Here is an 18,026-nt window from a genome sequence, read left to right on the forward strand (position 1 = left end):
AGGTTTTTGGCCACCTCAAATTTTAAGATCAGCGGGAGGTCACTGTGTCATGTCCGCCATGTCTGTCATGCCGAAAGATGTCTGGAGCAGTGTGCACGTGCGCCTTACCTCATGGCTGCATGCTGTTGCTGGGTAACCATCCGTCTCTGTATGACTCTGCAATCCGCTGTATTCCTGGAAACCCCTGATCATGTGACCCTTCCTATGTTCCAGTTCTGCTCTGATTCTGCAATCCGCTGTATTCCTGAAACCCCTGATCATGTGACCTTTCCTATGTTCCAGCCCTGCTCTGATTCTGCAATCCGCTGTATTCCTGGAAACCCCTGATCATGTGACCTCCTCTATGGTTCTACCCAGGCTGTTCTAGCAATGCTCTCTATGATCCTGTGTAACAACCCTGCTGGCATCACTGCATGGCCTCCCATCCCCCGCACACCAACTTACTTTCTGCTTCAAGCCATGCTGTGAATTCTGTCTGTTGCCAGCTCTGTGCCTCTGCTCTCCATGTTTCCAGACTGTGTGTATAGGGGGGTGGCGCCTGAACTCTCTGGTTCTTATGCAGTCAGGGTGCACCTGTGTAATATGTCCTTTACCAATCACCTGGAGCCCTTGACTATTTAGTTTCGCCACTCCCACTGAAACATTGCCTGTGCAATGTCTATACTCAGTTAGTATCTTGCTGCTGAGGAAGCCAGGCCCTGTTCTGTGTATCTCCTTCTCTGTAGGAATACTCTTTGTCTCGCTTTGTACCTTGTCCGCCTGCCAGGAGGCAGAATATCCTGGCCCTTGAGTCTTGTTCCCAGTACCTTGTCTGTACTCTGTCCGCCTGCCAGGAGGCAGAATATCCTGGTCCTTGTGTCTTTGTCCCTGAGTCTCTGTCTGAACTCAGTTTTACCTCTGTCTGTCAGTCTCCTTGTCTGTGGTTCCTTCTCTGCCGTGTCTTTCCTTGTGTCCTCCTTATCTGTCTGCACGGCTCCCTAGCCGCTCTGTCTGCACGGCTCCCTAGCCGCTCTGTCTGCACGGCTCCCTAGCCGCTCTGTCTGCACGGCTCCCTAGCCGCTCTGTCTGCACGGCTCCCTAGCCGCTCTGTCTGCACGGCTCCCTAGCCGCTCTGTCTGCACGGCTCCCTAGCCGCTCTGTCTGCACGGCTGCCTAGCCGCTCTGTCTGCACGGCTGCCTAGCCGCTCTGTCTGCACGGCTCCCTAGCCGCTCTGTCTGCACGGCTCCCTAGCCGCTCTGTCTGCACGGCTCCCTAGCCGCTCTGTCTGCACGGCTCCTTAGCCGCTCTGCCTGCTCGGCTCCTTAGCCGCTCTGCCTGCTCGGCTACTTAGCCGCTCTGCCTGCACGGCTCTCGTGCCGCCCAGCCTACTCCACACTCCTGCCTATATCCATACCTGCACCTCCTGTGTGAACAGGTCCAAATCCTGTTCCATCATACACCACTCCCTCCTGCCTACACCTGCTGTGTGAACAGGTCCCTACCTGCCCCTTCTCATACCACGCCAGTCTGTCCTGTGTCTCCAAGCCGTGCCCGCCAGTCCTGTCTCTCCAAGCCGTGCCCGCCAGTCCTGTCTCTCCAAGCCGTGCCCGCCAGTCCTGTGTCTCTAAGCATCTGTCCAGGTGTCCTGTTCCCGAGTGGGATCAGCAGCCACAGCCAGACACCACCCTGGAGTGGCACCCGGCAGCTACCTGCCGCACAAGCCTGACCTCACCATCAGAGGCTCCAGTGAAGACCAAGGTAGCTGCCGTAGTTACGCCCCTTCCAGGGTAGTCTGGTTTGTGACACAGTGGGGCCACAGCCCCCCGACTCGCGCCATTCAGCCAAGGCGCGAGCGTGACATCCTAGAGGATCTGAACCCAAAGTCCCTCCCTGGTCCTGTCCCGGAAGTACTGGTACTATGGTGCTATATCAGACCGCCCCTCCCTATGGTCAGGGCCTGAGTATCGTGTTGCTTCCCTGCATGGCTGCTTGGTCTGCTCGGTCACTCTCTGTATTCTGTGCCCCTGCACTCTGCTCTGTAGTGCATCTCTGTGCTTGTACTCTGCCTCTTGTCTCGTGCCATGTCTTGTATTGTCTCTCGTGCCATGTTTGTCCTTGCCTTGCTTTGCCTTGTAGTACTTCCGCTGTTCTCTGCCTTAGCCTGTTTCGCCATGTTTGGTCTTTGCTATTGTGAGCCTTGTAGTACTTCTCATGTTTCTTGTCTCTGCCTGGTTTTCCGTACTCTGCCCTCTGGTGCTCTCTTGCACATTTCCATGTCTAGTCTCAAGGTTCTTCCTTGACCCGGCTCTGGGCTTCGGCCTACGCTCAGCTGCTAGACTCTGTAATATCGTGCTCTCTTGCACATATCCACGCTAGTCCCAAGGCTCTGCCTTAGCCCGACTCTGGGCTTTGGCCTACGCTCCGCTGCTAGCTCTGTTCTCGCTCTGACCTGGCTCTGTTTCTGCTTAAGTTTCCGTTCCGTACCTGCCTAGCTCTGCCTTGTTTCTTGTCTTGCTTTGCTTTGTTGCTTTGTGTGCCCTTTGCATGCATCTGGCCTTCCTAGCCTCCTGCTTGTGCCTCAGACGTGCCCGCCTGCTTGTGCCTCAGCCGTGCTCGTCGGTCAGTGACAGCTGTGTCGCCTGCTATGCCTCAGCCGGGTTCGCTGGAGTCTTGCCCGCCTGTCAGTGCTGCAGACCGATCAGCTAGCCAGTGCCCCAGCCGTGCTCTCTGTGCTTCCTTGCACTTCACACTGTTTCTGCACTGTGGTCTACGTGCTCTCTATAGCACGCGTAGGTCCTCGCCTGCTCCTTGGCATACCTCCCCGTGCTTCTGTAAAGGTATGCGCAGGTTTTGCCATGTAACCTGGCGTGTCCCTTGCGCGCGCAGGTTCTTTCCTTAGTCTGAACCCTGGCGTGACTCTTGGCATGCACTCTGTCTCGGAACCTGACCCTGGCATGCCTCTCTGCATGCAGAGGACTCTGCCTTGAACTTTGACCTTGGCGTGTCTCTATACACGCACCTTGTTTGTATGTTGTACCTGTCCCTGGCGTGTCCCTCTACACGCGCAGGCCTCTGTCCTTGAACCTGTCCCTGGCGTGCCCTCTACACTTGCAGGCCTCCGTCCTTGAACCTGTCCCTGGCGTGCTCTTTGCACATGCAGGCCTCCGTCCTTGAATGAACCCTGGCGAGTCTCCAAGCACGCACCCTTCCTTGAACCCTGGCGTGGCTCCAAGCACGCACCCTTCCTTGAACCCTGGCTTGCCTGCCGGATTCCCAAAACCTGCTGACCGGAACCAGATGACTGTGGCCTGATGTCCGGAGCTGATTTCTGCAGCCTGATGCCTGGATCCTGTCGGTCGTTGCCAGTAGTCCGGAGTCCGATGCCATCGCACCCTGTCTTGGATCCTGGCGTGTCTTCTAGCACGCATCCTTCTTAGGAACTCTGGTGTGATCCCTAACACGTACCGAGCCCTGGACTCTGGTATGTTATCTGCACGTGTTATGTCTGGAACATTTGGCGTGCCCTTGTACGCACCATGCCGTGTTTCACCGTTGGTGCCCTGCATCTGATTTTCTGTTTTTGCCTTGTATCTGATTAAAGTGTGTAACCACGTTTGCTGAAGAAATCCTGTGACTTCGCTTAATGTTTCGTATCCTGTTCGTCCTGTTGCCTGACACTCAATAGTGTCTCCCTGAGCCGGCCGTCTGGTCCAGCTGCCGTGGTGGCTCACCCCCTTGGTCTTGCCCCTGACACTCCCTGTACAGGGGGTGGGTTCTCACTAGGTTCGCTCGCCCTAGGTGGGTGGGTGCCACGGCCCAGAGGGTCCACTCTAAAAGGAAAAACGACTCAGCGTAAGCTGACGCTCGTCGCACACAGTAGTTCAAATTCTGGAGTTCCGTCATAAAAGGCTTGATATGGGTCTATCCATTAGTACTCTCAAAGTCCAGGTATCAGCAATGGGGGCCCTGTTTAGCTGTGATCTCGCGGGGAATTACTGGATAGCTAGATTTATTGAAGCGTCAACTAGATGTAGGCCCATACTTAAGGAGAGAATAATGCTGTGGGACCTGATTCTGGTCCTAACAGCTATGACAGGTTCCCCAATTGAACCCATTGAGTCTGGCCCAATAAAGGTGCTTTCCCTTAAAGTAGCCTTCCTGGTCGCATTAGTATCTGCCCGAAAGGTGAGTGATACCTAGGTTATTTCTAGGTTTCCACCATGTACTCAGTTCCTGGAGGATAGTGTTATCCTAAAGCCAGATTCATCATACTTATTGAAGGTAGAGTCCAAATGCCATTGGTTGCAGGAAATAGTTGTCCGTTTCTTCCAACCCAATTTTAAGAACCAGAAGGAAATGAAGCTTTATACACTTGATGTCAGGAGGTGCCTGTTAGAGTACTTCATAGAATCATAGAATGGTAGAGTTGGAAAGGACCTCCTGGGTCATCTGGTACAACCCCCCTTCTCAAAGCAGGATTCACTAAATCATCCCAGACAGATATCTGTCCAGCCTCTGTTTGAAGACTTCCATTGAAGGAGAACTTACCACCTCTCGTGGCAGCCTTTTCCACTTCACTCATTGATCACCCTATTTGTCAAAAAGTTTTTTCTAATATCTAATCTGTGTCTCCTCCAATTCAGTTTCATCCCATTGCTTCTAGTTTTTCCTTGTGCAAATGAGAATAAAGATGTTCCTTCTACAATGTGACAGCCCTTGAGATATTTGTAGACAGCTATTAAGTATCCTCTCAGTCTTCTTTTTTGCAAGCTAAACATTCCCAAATCCTGTAACTGTTCCTCATAGGACATGGTTTGCAGACCGGTCACCATTCTGGTCGCTCTTCTCTGAACTTGCTCCAGTTTGTTGATGTCTTTTTTTAAATTGTGGTGCCAATAACTGGACACAGTATTCCAGATGAGGTCTGACCAAAGAGGATTAGAGGGGGATAATGACTTCACGAGATCTAAACTGTATGCTTCAGGTTAATACATCCCAGAATTGCATTTGCCTTTTTTGCTGCTGCATCACACAGTTGACTCAAGTTCAGTTTATGATCTATTAGTATAAACAAGTCTTTTTCATATGTGCTGTTGCTTAGCCCTATTCCTCCCATTCTTTATATGCTTTTTTCATTTTTATTGCCCAGATGTAGTACTTTGCATTTTTCCCTGTTAAAAACCATTCTGTTAGTTGCTGCCCACTTCTCCAGTTTATTTATATTTTTTTGAATCCTCTCTCTCTCTTCTCTAGTATTAGCTATCCTTCCTAGCTTTGTGTCATCAGCAAATTTAATCAGTGTACCCTCAATTCCTTAATCTAAATCATTGATAAAGATATTGAACAATACAGGGCCTAGGACAGAGCCCTGTGGTACCCCACTTGAGACATTCTTCCAACTGGATGTGCAGCCGTTTACGACCACTCTTGGGTCTGATCACGAAGCCAGTTATGAATCCACCTAACAGTTGCCTTATCCATTCCATACTTAGTCATTTTTTCAATAAGGATGGTGTGAGATACTTTGTCAAATGCTTTACTAAAGTCAAGAAATACTTATATGTACAGCATTTCCCTGATCCACCCAGTCAGTGATTCTGTCATAGAAGGAAAGTAAGTTAGTCTGACATGACTTAATAGTTCCATAAGTTGAGGATCCAAGAAAAGCACTTCTGAGCATCCGCGCTGCTTTAGTGATAAGAATTCTTCAGAAATCCATATAAATCTTTCAAGTTCTTTATTATATGTACTACAGAAACTACGCGTTTCGAGGTGACAAACCGCACCTCTTCTTCAGGTTACAGTACAGAGTTGTACTGTAACCTGAAGAAGAGGTGCGGTTTGTCACCTCGAAACGCGTAGTTTCTATAGTACATATAATAAAGAACTTGAAAGATTTATATGGATTTCTGAAGAATTCTTATCACTAAAGCAGCGCGGATGCTCAGAAGTGCTTTTCTTGGATCCTCAACTTATGATACCTAGTGGACGCTGTCCACCTGCACGAGCTCTGCAGCAGCTATATGACTGCAACAAACGTTGAGAGTGGTTGTGTCTGAACACAACCCATAAAGGGTGAGTACTCCAGAGTACTTTTATATTTTAATTGATTTATACCAGGTGAAGCCCTATGTCTGCGCCCCCGCCCTTGTTTTCTCTTATGACTTAATAGTTACAAACCCATGCTGACTCTGGTTAATCACTTCATTCTTATCCAGGTACTTACAGACATGTTTAATAATTTGTTCAAAGATCTTTCCTGGTATAGACTTATAGTTCCCTGGGGCCGCTTTCTTCCCCTTTTTGAAGATAGGAACAACATTTGCTCTTCTCCAGTCTTCTGGAACTTCTGTTCTCCAAGAATTTAAGATTATGGAGAGTGGATCAAAAATTTCTTCTGCCATCTCCTTCAGTACTCTGGGGAGTAATTCATCTGAACCTGGAGACTTGAATTCATTTATGTTAGGTAAGTGTTTCATCACTATCTTTCTGTTTATAGATATCCTGGATTCTTCTATTCCTTTAATAGGACAGTGAACATCAGTTGATCTTACATTTCCTTTCTGAGAGAAAACAGATACAAAATAGGAATTTAAAAGTTCAGCCTTCTCAACATCCTTTCTTACCATTTCATCATTTTCATCCTGTAAAAATCCTATAGCATCTTTGACTTTTCTTTTACTTTTGACATATCCCCAAAATCCTTTATTATTGCTTTTTGACGTCTGTTTCAAGCCTTAATTCATTGTCAGCTTTAGATAATATGATTCGTGCCCTGCAGGTTCTGCTAACAGCATTATATTCTTCTTTAGATATGCCTCCCTCTTTCCATTTGATAAACCTTTCTTCCTTTTGAGCATGTGTTTAAGTTCTGTGTTCATCCATCCTGGTTTCCTTAAATGCTTCGTATTCTTCCCTCTTTTTGGAATTAACGATTGTGCTTTGAGAATTTCATTTTTCAAGATTTCCCATCCTTCCTGGACATTTTTGTCCATGAGGATATCCAGGCTTTGGATCCCTCCGATTCTCTTTCTGCATCCCTTAAAATCTGCCTTTCTGAAATCTAACCTTGAAGTGTGAGTGTTCATAGGTCTTCCTCGTCTAGTTATCCAGAATTCTAAAATAGCATGGTCGCTACCTCCTAGGGTCCCAGCCACTCTTACCTCCTCAACCATTTCCTCGCTCCATGTACTTGTCAGTCACTAATCCTTGGAAAAGGATAATTTCCTATTTTTGTACTTCCAGGGGGCTAGAAAGGGTCTTAGGATGTCAAAAAGCACTTTAGCTTGGTGGATCAGGTAGGCCATTGCATAAACTTATATATCAAGTGGCAAGATGGTGCCAGAAGGTCTAAGGGCTCACCACAAGGGCCATGGCAGTCTCCTTGTTGAAAGATCGGAGGTCTCGATAGAGCAGATATGTAAAGCAGCTACATGGTCTTCTTCCACCTTTTATAATCCTTATAGGCTTGATATAGGTGTCTCTTCTAATCTCACATTTGCAATAAGGGTGCTTCAGGCTGTAGTCCCTCCCTAAAATTCTTACCTCTCTGTAATTCTCTCGTGGTACTGTTATGGGAGACCGAATAAAGTCTTAGTTACTTACCGGTAACAGTATTTTTCAGAGCCCATGACAGCATCCTTATATTCCCCCCCTTCACGTGTGGGTGAGCACTTCTTCTACTTATAAGTTTTCATAGTTGTGAAATCATCTGGAGTAAGGTGTATTGTATGCTTCTGACATTAACCATGGGAGGTCCTCTCGTGCTCTGATATCCAACTGATCCATGGGAAACTTGCCACCCTTTTATGTCTGTAGGTTTCCTGTTCTTGAATGGTGGATCCCCTCTCTCGTGGTGCTGTCATGGGCTCCAAAAAATACCCTTACCGGTAAGTAGCTAAGGATATTCGCCTCATTTGCCCTTTTATATATATTACTTGACTATTTCTGGAACTTTCCCACATTTGCTTATTCATCCCTTACTTGTTCTCTGGGTTTGTCTGACCTTTTTGATTATGGCAGCTTAATACCTATAAGTGGAGCCCACACTGGGACAATTGACAGTTCCCATATCGAAATATATTGTCAAAGTTTTGGAAACCAGTGTACTGTAGAGAAACTCCCAGCAGGCACACCAGATGGAGGAGTAGTACTGGGGATCTCCCCATGTTCACATCAGATATTAGAAATCAGGAAGGATTTGTGGAATTCCCACTGCTGATTATTTAAAGGGAAGGTGCCATCCCAAAAAAATGTTTTCAGCAATTGAAAAAATGTAAAGAATTAATGTTTACATTTTCTTAAAAAATATTATCATTTGTTTTTAATTTTGTAAAATATGAAAAATAATTTTAAAAAGTTTGGCATTTCCACTTGTTAACACTAGGGGGAGCAGATACTGAAATTTGGCACAAAAACCTAGTGTACTGTACAACTAGCTCACATTACTGTCCTGCAGTAATTATGGGCATAGTGTCAATGATGTTTGATTTTGATATATGATCATGCCCTAAAATGGACACTGTATGGGCGGAATCTGCTGACATGGGTGTGGTGTCACTCCTCTCCTCCCCTACTGGGTGCTTGCTAAGGGAAAAGAGAGGATGACATCTAGGAACACAGTGAGCAGCCATTTTGATGGGGCCTGCAAAGTTATACTGACTGTCTTTTCATGTAAAGTCTGGATCAGAACAGGTCACCAATCAGCAGAAATGTTTCCTGGATTTCTGTGGAGCAGACAAGAAGACGGTCCATCCATGTGTATAAAACACAGCGCTCTATGTACAATCCCTGGCACCGAACAGGGCGCCCCCCATAGACCAGCACACTGCTCTTCTGAAATACTCTGTGCTGCTGTCACCCTGCTCCTCCACCATATATCTCCCTCTGTGCCCCCCACAGACCAGCACACTGTTCTCCTGAAATACTCTGTGCTGCTGTCACCCTGCTCCTTCCCCCATACATCTCCCTCTGTGACCCCCCCATAGACCAGCACACTGCTCTCCTGAAATACTCTGTGCTGCTGTCACCCTGCTCCTTCCTCCATATATCAGGCCCCTGTCGCCTTGCTTTCACACATCGCCAGGACAGGATCTGAGGAGAGAAATGGGGTCTTCGGTCACCGAGGATGGCAGGCAGCAAGGATTCTGGGAGCAGGGTGACAGCAGCACAGAGTATTTCAGGAGAGCAGTATCACACGGCAGAGAAGACAGTATCACACAGGAGAGGATTAGATACACGGCTCAGCAGTCAGTATCACACAGGAGAGGATTAGATACATGGCTCAGCAGGCAGTATCACAGGAGACAGTATTACAGATATGCCCACACTGGTGAAACTTCCAGCCCCCCCAATTATACACTAGACTATGGGCTGTATATGTCACTGTCCTCCTCAGACACCTATAAAAGCTCTCATAAAAGCAAAGGTGTCAGATCAGATTACTAGAGATCACTGGGGCTGTGTGTGAGTGAGGAGGCGGAGACAGAGCAGGAGGACAGTGGAGCTGGAGCAGGAAGCACGGTGCAGAAAGTGGAGCTCAGCAGATAGCACTGGGCTACAGTAAAATGGCGCCCAGCCACACCTACAGCAGTGAATGGTGCAGCCCACAGGGGCGTGCCCAGTTCACTGCTAATGAGGCTGCATGGTGGGGTCGGGAGCCGACGCGGTCTCCTATGTCCAGGGATGGCCATATTTGCAGACTGTATGAGTCCTCCACAGATCTGCAAATCAAGATGGCAGCGCCCAGTGGCTACATTTAAAACATTATTACAAACAAACCATAAATCCTAGTTAGTACAACTTTTGCTGAAGCAACATGTTTTGTTACTTACTCTTTTTTTGCAAATTATATAAAATTGCGGCACCTTTCCTTTAAGAGGCAAATTTCAGAAAATTAATTAGACGTGAGGTTTAATTCAGAATAAAAGCAGATGTCTAATTTTCTGAAATTGGCGTCTTCAATAATCAGCAGAACAAGTCCACAAATCCTTCCTGGTTTCTGTTGGAAGTGGTTTGGCGACCCGTGGATCTGCGGCAGATGAACAACATTCTAAGACTCAAAATTGTATGGATCAGGTTAGCGTTATCTGCTCTTCTTAATGTTTATGGGATAAGACCCTATTGCGCTATTTTTTTCTCCAGCCTATCCACATCATATATATTAGTATATCCATCAAAGATGCTTACATTGTGTTTTGTGGAGATTTTTTCTTTTGGATGTGATGCAATGTACTATCTGTTGGCATCCGCACACTAAATCTTTCAATATAACTACAGTTGTATCATTCTGCGGCATTGTAATTTATTATACTGCTCAGATCCACTTGTCTGTTAGCTAGATTTAAGAGCTATCAGTCACACCATTTATAAAAATCTGCTTTAACATACGTGAATTTCAGAAGCCTTGTAATTTTTTTTCCAGACTCCCTGATTTGCGCATCGCTATAGTCTTGGACAAAAAGTATCCGGGTGCCTTTCTGTTCCAAGATGTGATGGATGCCGGGAGCACTCAGTTTGTAAAGCAGGTGCATGATTTACAGAAGACCATATCCTGTGAGGATCCTGTCAACATTCAGTTTACTTCGGTGAGTGAATATTCTTCATTATAAGGAGTCTACAGTGGCTGTTACATAGGAATGCACGTCGTCCCCATTTAAGGGTATGTTCACTCTGCGCGTTCTTTGCTGAGTTTTCGGAGCAGAAATTCTCCAAAAAGAACAAGGAGCATTTGGGTCAAGAGTTTCTGCTCAACAAAACACGCAGCAAAAAAGCTGTGAGCATACCTTACGATTTCCCTGCACAATGATATGCTATACATTTTCTAAGATGGGAATACTCTTTTAAAAGGACTGTCAGCACAGAATGACTGTTCAAACCAAGTGTGGGCACTCAGTGCTTCATGATGGGGCCAATCATTTATATGCACCTTCCCACCTGCTTGTTTTCCTTCTATTTCCACCCTTCTCTGACTCAAGTGCTGTCAATCAAACAAAAGTGGGATGAAGATAGAGGGAAACAACCAGGTGTATGTAAATGATTGGCCTCACCTTCGTTTGAACAGTCATTCTGTCCTGACCAAGTCCCTTTAAATGGGTTGACTGGGTTCGTATTGAAAGTGGGGGGGCTCCCCTAGAGTCAGGCTTATTGTATTAGTCCTGCTGCTGGTAACACCACCAACACCATTGTGTTATACAGGGAAAGACAAGCAGTACATAATAATAATCTTTATTTTTATATAGCGCTAACATATTCCGCAGCGCTTTCCAGTTTGCACACATTTTCACCACTGTCCCTGATGAGGCTCACAATCTAATTTCCCTATCAGTATGTCTTTGGAATGTGGGAGGAAACCCACGCAAACACGGGGAGAACATACAAACTCCTTGCAGATGTTGTCCTTGGTGGGATTCGAACTCCAGCTCTGCAAGGCTGCAGTGCTATCCACTGAGCCACTGTGCTGCCCATACATGGTCCTCATTGAAATCTGTGGCTGCTCAATAATTTCTTGGGAATCCATGACCATCCACAGTCCTCTGTGTTAACTTAGCAAACCCGAGTAAGGCATTGTAATATACAGTTGTGGCCAAAAGTATTGACACCCCTGCAATTTTGTCAGATAATACTCAGTTTCTTCCTGAAAATGATTGCAAACACAAATTCTTTGGTATTATTATCTTCATTTAATTTGTCTTAAATGAAAAAACACAAAAGAGAATGAAGCAAAAAGCAAAACATTGATCATTTCACACCAAACTCCAAAAATGGGCCAGACAAAAGTATTGGCACTTTCAGCCTAATACTTGGTTGCACAACCGTTAGCCAAAATAACTGCGACCAACCGCTTCCGGTAACCATCAATGAGTTTCTTACAATGCTCTGCTGGAATTTTAGACCATTCTTCTTTGGCAAACTGCTCCAGGTCCCTGATATTAGAAGGGTGCCTTCTCCAAACTGCCATTTTCCAGGACATTTTCCAGCACCATGGAGGACGTCATCCTCCTCCTTACAGGGACAGCAAAAGCACACGAGAGGTTAAAAGGTCATGTCCCACCCCCTCTCCCTCAGTGTTTTTCCTGTCCCTGCATGGAGGGACACACGAGAGACTGCGCTGAACTTACCGGAGGGGCTCAGGGGTTCGTGCGGCCAGTCCAATCCTTCCCCGTCAAGAGGTCCCGGGGCCGAAACTCTCCGAGGGGGAGTCCCTCTGCTCCAAAGGCCAGGAGCAGGACGACGCTCCTGGAGGGAGCCGTTCCTCCCCATGGGAGGCTCTCGGCTCCAGGATTCACCGCCATAGCAGGCGATGGTCGGCTCCCCGTAGGTGGCTGGCCGAGCGGGCACCGGCAGGAGGATGGCGCGGTCGGCGCCGGGAGGAAGGAGCTGCGGCTCCAGCAGACCGCCATAACAGGCGGAGGTCGGCTCCCCGCAGGCGGCAGGCCGAGCGGGCACTGGCAGGAGGATGGCGCGGTCGGCGCCGGGAGGAAGGAGTGGCGGCTCCAACAGACCGCCACAGCAGGCGGGGGTCGGCTCCCCGCAGGCGGCAGGCCGAGCGGGCACCGGCAGAAGGACCCGGCAAAAGCCACCTCCAAATCGGTCCGATGCCCTGTATGTAGGATAAAGCTGCCAGACACCTATAACAAGACCCTATGCAGACCCTGTACCTCAAGGGTCATAGGCGAGGAACAGCCATCCCTCCTTTCCGAAATGAGATCGCTGATAAGGAAGGAAGTTCAGGCCTCTACAGCCAGCCTCGCACGACGTCAGTCCCCTAGCCCAGGGCCGAGTCGCAAGCGTCCAAGGTGGGAAGCAGACCCAGTTTCGGAAGCAAGCCCTAGTGAGCAGTCCGACTTCCGGGATTCAGATCAGGAGGAAGAAGGCGAGATCCTGGGGGATAGACAGGATCAGAGCAGGAAGTACCTGTTCAGACTGGAGGACACGGACGAGTTGGTCCAGGCAGTCAGAAATACTATGCAAATAGAGGAAGTCCCTAAACCACAGTCCAGACAGGACTTAATGTTTGGAGGACTGGTGGCCCTTAAACAGGTAGTGTTCCCTGTAAGTGAACACATCAAGACAATGGTCCAGGAGGAGTGGAAAGAGGCAGAGCGTCGGTTGATACTCTCCCGAGACTTTAAAAATTGACTGCCTTTTGATCCCGAGGAAACACGGGCATGGGAGGAAGTCCCTAAAATAGACATTCCAGTCGCCAAGGTTACCAAGAAGACGGCCATCCCATTTAAGGACTCATCAGGTCTCCGAGACCCGATTGATAGGAAGGCGGACGTCTTGTTAAAGAGAACATGAGAGACTTGGACGGCTCTTATTAGGGCCAACATAGCAGCCACCTCGGTGGCCAGGTCTATGTTTTTGTGGATGGGGCAGTTGGAGGAACACCTAACCAACAAGACCCCTAGATCAGAGATCCTAGCATCACTTCCTCTCATGATATCGGCCACGGCGTTCCTGTCGGATATGTCGGCTGAGTCAGTGAGGTTTGCAGCCAGAAACAGCTCCCTCTCTAATGCGGCCCGAAGAGCAGTCTGGCTTAAATCCTGGTTGGGGATAACACTTCTAAAACAAAGCTATGTGCCATCCCCTTCTCGGGCCTGAGGGTATTTGGTCCAGCCCTAGATAACATTCTAGAGCTAGTGTCAGATAAAAATAAGGGATTCCCGGAGGAAAAACCCAGACGGCCCCAGCCCTTTCGGAGAGGCTCCTTCTCTAGGAGACAGACTGACTTCAGGGGTCGGGCAAGGTCCAATAGAAGCTCCTATAGGAGCTCCTTCAGCCAAGGTGGGAGGAACAGGGGTCCCCTCTTCACATCAATATCTAGATCGAGGAGGCAATGACACCATAGGTATTGGGGGGAGACTTCGCAGCAAATTGGTTTCGAGTCACCCACAATTAGTGGGTCCTCAGAACCATCGCGGAAGGCTACAGTATAGAGCTTTATTCACCTCCCCCCGACAGATATATTGCCCCCAGTGTCGTCCAGGAGGACTCTGCAATGTGGACGGACCTACAGGAAATGGTCAACTCAAAAGTCATAGTACCAGTTCCCCAGACGGAAAGAGGAAGAGGGCACTACTCTTCCCTGTTTTCGATCACAAAACCATCCGGCGAGGCCCGCACTATCATAAACTTGAAACCACTGAATGCCTGGGTCAGGTACAAGAGATTCCGGATGGAATCGATCCGATCCGCAATCCTCCTAATAGACAGGGACGCCGTCATGTGCACCCTAGACCTGAAAAAGGCATACTACCAGGTCCGTATCCATCCCTCATCCCAGAGGCTACTAAGGTTTGCGGTCAGTTTACCAGCCCGGACCTGCCACTTCCACTTCCAGTGTCTTCCATTTGGGTTGGCTTCAGCTCCCAGAATCTTTACAAAGCTGGTGGTGGAGGTGGTGGCCTACCTGAGAGATCAGGGTATCGTGATCATTCCATATCTAGAAGACTTCCTACTGGTGGCAAGATCCAAAGAAGCGCTCATTCGAGACAGGAACCGAGCAACTATCGTAATGGTGTTCCTTGGCTGGGTGATCAATTGGGAGAAGTCGGACCTCAGGCTAGAGACCAGGAAAGTATTTCTCGGAGTCCTTCTAGACTCAGCCGAGAGAATATCCTGGCTACCCGAGCGGAAGCAGAGGACTATTCAGGCCAGAATCAGAGACCTGTTGAGGCGTCAATGCTCCATAAGAGAGGCAATGGAGGTCTTGGGCCTCATGACGGCCTGCATCCCGTGTGTCCAATGGGCCCAATTCCACTCAAGATCATTACAGAGAGAGATCCTCGCAAAGTGGGACAGAAGTCAGGCGTCGCTAGACAAACCCCTAAGGCTGCCAGAACGAGTAAAGGAGTCCCTTCGGTGGTGGACACAGTCCAGAAACCTTCAAGTGGGCGTACTATGGACAACCTCTCCATACGTGGTAGTCACCACAGACGCCAGTGCGTGGGGATGGGGAGCCCACATAGAAGGAAAGATCTTCCAAGGAAAATGGCCAGTAGACATCAGGACCAGATCCTCCAATTTCAGAGAGCTCTTCGCGGTCTGGGAAGCGTTGCAGCGAAACCAGTCGGTACTAAAGAATCGTCACGTTCGCATATTATCCGACAATATAATGGCAGTGGCATTCCTGAAGCACCAGGGAGGGCCCAGACATCAACCACTACAGGCCCTGGCGGGAAAAATATTCACTTGGGCAGAACGAACAGTCCAATCAGTGACCGCAGTACACTTAGAAGGTTCCCAGAATGAAGTAGCAGACTACTTGAGCAGACAGCAGATCCACCCGACAGAGTGGGAACTGAACGTGGAAATCTTCAACCATTTGGTCAGCGTTGGGGGACCCCAGTATAGATCTTTTCGCAAGCCGAAAGAACTCGAAGGTCCCCAGATTCTACTCCCTGAATCCGACGGAGCACCCGGAAGGCGTAGACGCCCTGAGTTAGACTTGGGGAGAATCCCTCTCTTATGCGTTCCCACCACTGTCTCTCATACCGGCAGTGCTCAGGAAGATACGCGAGGACCACGCAAGAGTGATGTTGATCGTTCCATACTGGCCGAAGAGAAGTTGGTTTCCCCTTCTAGGAGCCATGACTGTAGGAAATCCAGTCGAGCTACCCCTGTGGAAGGACATCATCCACCAGGGCCCGATCCACCACCCGAACCCAGCAAGACTCCACTTATCGGCTTGGATCCTGAGAGGGACATCCTGAAGGCAAAGGGGTTGTCGGATCAGGTCATATCCACCCTACAGGCCATTAGGAAACCGGTGACATCCGCAATCAATCGAAAGATATGGAAAAGATTCTGTCTGGAGGGTGGCAGGTCCAATCTCGTGGCAGGCACCCCTGACCTCCCTAGCATACTAAGCTTTTTGCAGGCAGGGTTTAATAAAGGCCTTAAGCCCAGCACTCTAAAAGTTCAGATTTCGGCCTTGAGCGCCTTCTTCGATTACCAGTTAGCTTCCCATCCCTGGGTAATAAGATTTATAAGAGCCACGCAGCGCCTGCGCCCCACGATTAGGCAGCTCACCACGCCTTGGTACCTGGGCCTGGTACTCAGGTTTCTCTGTACAGACCCCTACGCTCTCGGCGAGAAAATAACCATCTCTGCTCTCACTCGTAAAACGGCCTTCCTGGTAGCCATTACGAAGGCCAAAAGAATAGGGGAGATCCAGGCCCTGTCCACTAAGGACCCATATCTCCAGAAAAGAGATGACCGTATAATCTTAAGGTTAGACCCGGCATTTACCCCAAAGGTAGCCTCTTCTAAAAATTTAAACCAAGAGATAGTGTTACCATCTTTCTGTGATCCCCGTAATAAAAAGGAACAGCGTCTTCACTCACTGGATGTGAGGCGGGCAGTTCTAGACTATCTAGAGGCCACCAATAGCTGGCGCATCGACCCAAACCTGTTCATCCTTTTTGGGGGGAAAAATAATGGGAAAAAGGCCTCTAAGGCGTCCATCGCGCGCTGGATTACCTCAGTAATCTCTTACGCCTACCAAGCCAAAGGCGCCAACCTGCCAGATTCCATAAAGGCCCACTCTACAAGGGCGGTATCGGCCTCATGGGCCAAACGGGCAGGGGCCTCGGTTGATCAAATCTGTAGAGCAGCAACCTGGGCCAATCTTAATACATTCTGCAAGCACTACAAACTTGATGTGCTAGCTGGTCAGCAGACCGCATTTGGGAGAAAAGTTCTACAGGCGGTAATCCCACCCGGAGAAGGTGCTTTGGTACTCTCCATGGTGCTGTCAGGTGGACGTCCTGGAAAATAGGTATTAGACCTACCGGTAATGATGTTTCCAGGAGTCCCTCCTGACAGCACGGGTAGTTCCCTCCCTGTTATGTTATACTACGTTGTATTATGTTATGTCATATGCTGTAATATGATTGTTTCATTAAACTGTTACTAGCATCATCCACCTTGTGGTATTTGTTAAATCACTGAGGGAGAGGGGGTGGGACATGACCTTTTAACCTCTCGTGTGCTTTTCCTGTCCCTGTAAGGAGGAGGAAGACGTCCTCCATGGTGCTGTCAGGATGGACTCCTGGAAACATCATTACCGGTAGGTCTAATACCTATTTTTAGATCTCTCCACAGGTATTCTATGGGATTCAGGTCTGGACTCATTGCTGGCCACCTTAGAAGTCTCCAGTGCTTACTCTCAAACCATTTTCTAGTGCTTTTTGAAGTCTATTTTGGGTCATTGTCCTGCTGGAAGACCCATGACCTCTGAGGGAGACCCAGCTTTCTCACACTGGGCCCTACATTATGCTGCAAAATTTGTTGGTAGTCTTCAGACTTCATATGCCATGCACACGGTCAAGCAGTCCAGTGCCAGAGGCAGCAAAGCAACCCCAAAACATCAGGGAACCTCCGCCATGTTTGACTGTAGGGACCGTGTTTTTTTTCTTTGAATGCCTCTTTTTTTCTCCTGTAAACTCTGTTGATGCCTTTCCCCAAAAAGCTCTACTTTTGTCTCATCTGACCAGAGAACATTCTTCCAAAGTGTTTTAGGCTTTTTCAAGTAAGTTTTGGCAAACTCCAGCCTGGCTTTTTTATGTCTCGGGGTAAGAAGTGGGGTCTTCCTGGGTCTCCTACCATACAGTCCCTTTTCATTCAGATGCCGACGGATTGTACAGGTTGACACTGTTGTACCCTCGGACTGCAGGGCAGCTTGAACTTGTTTGGATGTTAGTCGAGGTTCTTTATCCAACATCCGCACAATCTTGCGTTGAAATCTCTTGTCAATTTTTCTTTTCCATCTACATCTAGGGAGGTTAGCCACAGTGCCATTGGGCTTTAAACTTCTTGATGATACTGCGCACGGTAGACACAGGAACATTCAGGTCTTTGGAGATGGACTTGTAGCCTTGAGATTCCTCATGCTTCCTCACAATTTGGTTTCTCAAGTCCTCAGACAGTTCTTTGGTCTTCTTTCTTTTCTCCATGCTCAATGTGGTATACACAAGGACACAGGACAGAGGTTGAGTCAACTTTAATCCATGTCAATTGGCTGCAAGTGTGATTTAGT

General features: G+C 48.4%; 1 protein-coding gene across 1 annotated transcript in view; it reads left to right on the forward strand.

The window, feature by feature from the left end:
* Positions 1-18,026, forward strand: part of ACSF2 (acyl-CoA synthetase family member 2) — a 168,672-nt gene that overhangs the window by 80,506 nt on the left and 70,140 nt on the right. The window contains exon 6 of the mRNA XM_073588044.1: positions 10,404-10,566. Within this exon, the coding sequence (XP_073444145.1) occupies positions 10,404-10,566 (163 nt within the window). The remainder of the gene's footprint in view (positions 1-10,403; positions 10,567-18,026) is intronic.

The sequence above is a fragment of the Dendrobates tinctorius genome, unplaced genomic scaffold (assembly GCF_039654945.1).
Source record: "Dendrobates tinctorius isolate UK_male_01 unplaced genomic scaffold, ASM3965494v1 ptg000103l, whole genome shotgun sequence".
Taxonomy (NCBI): domain Eukaryota; kingdom Metazoa; phylum Chordata; class Amphibia; order Anura; family Dendrobatidae; genus Dendrobates; species Dendrobates tinctorius.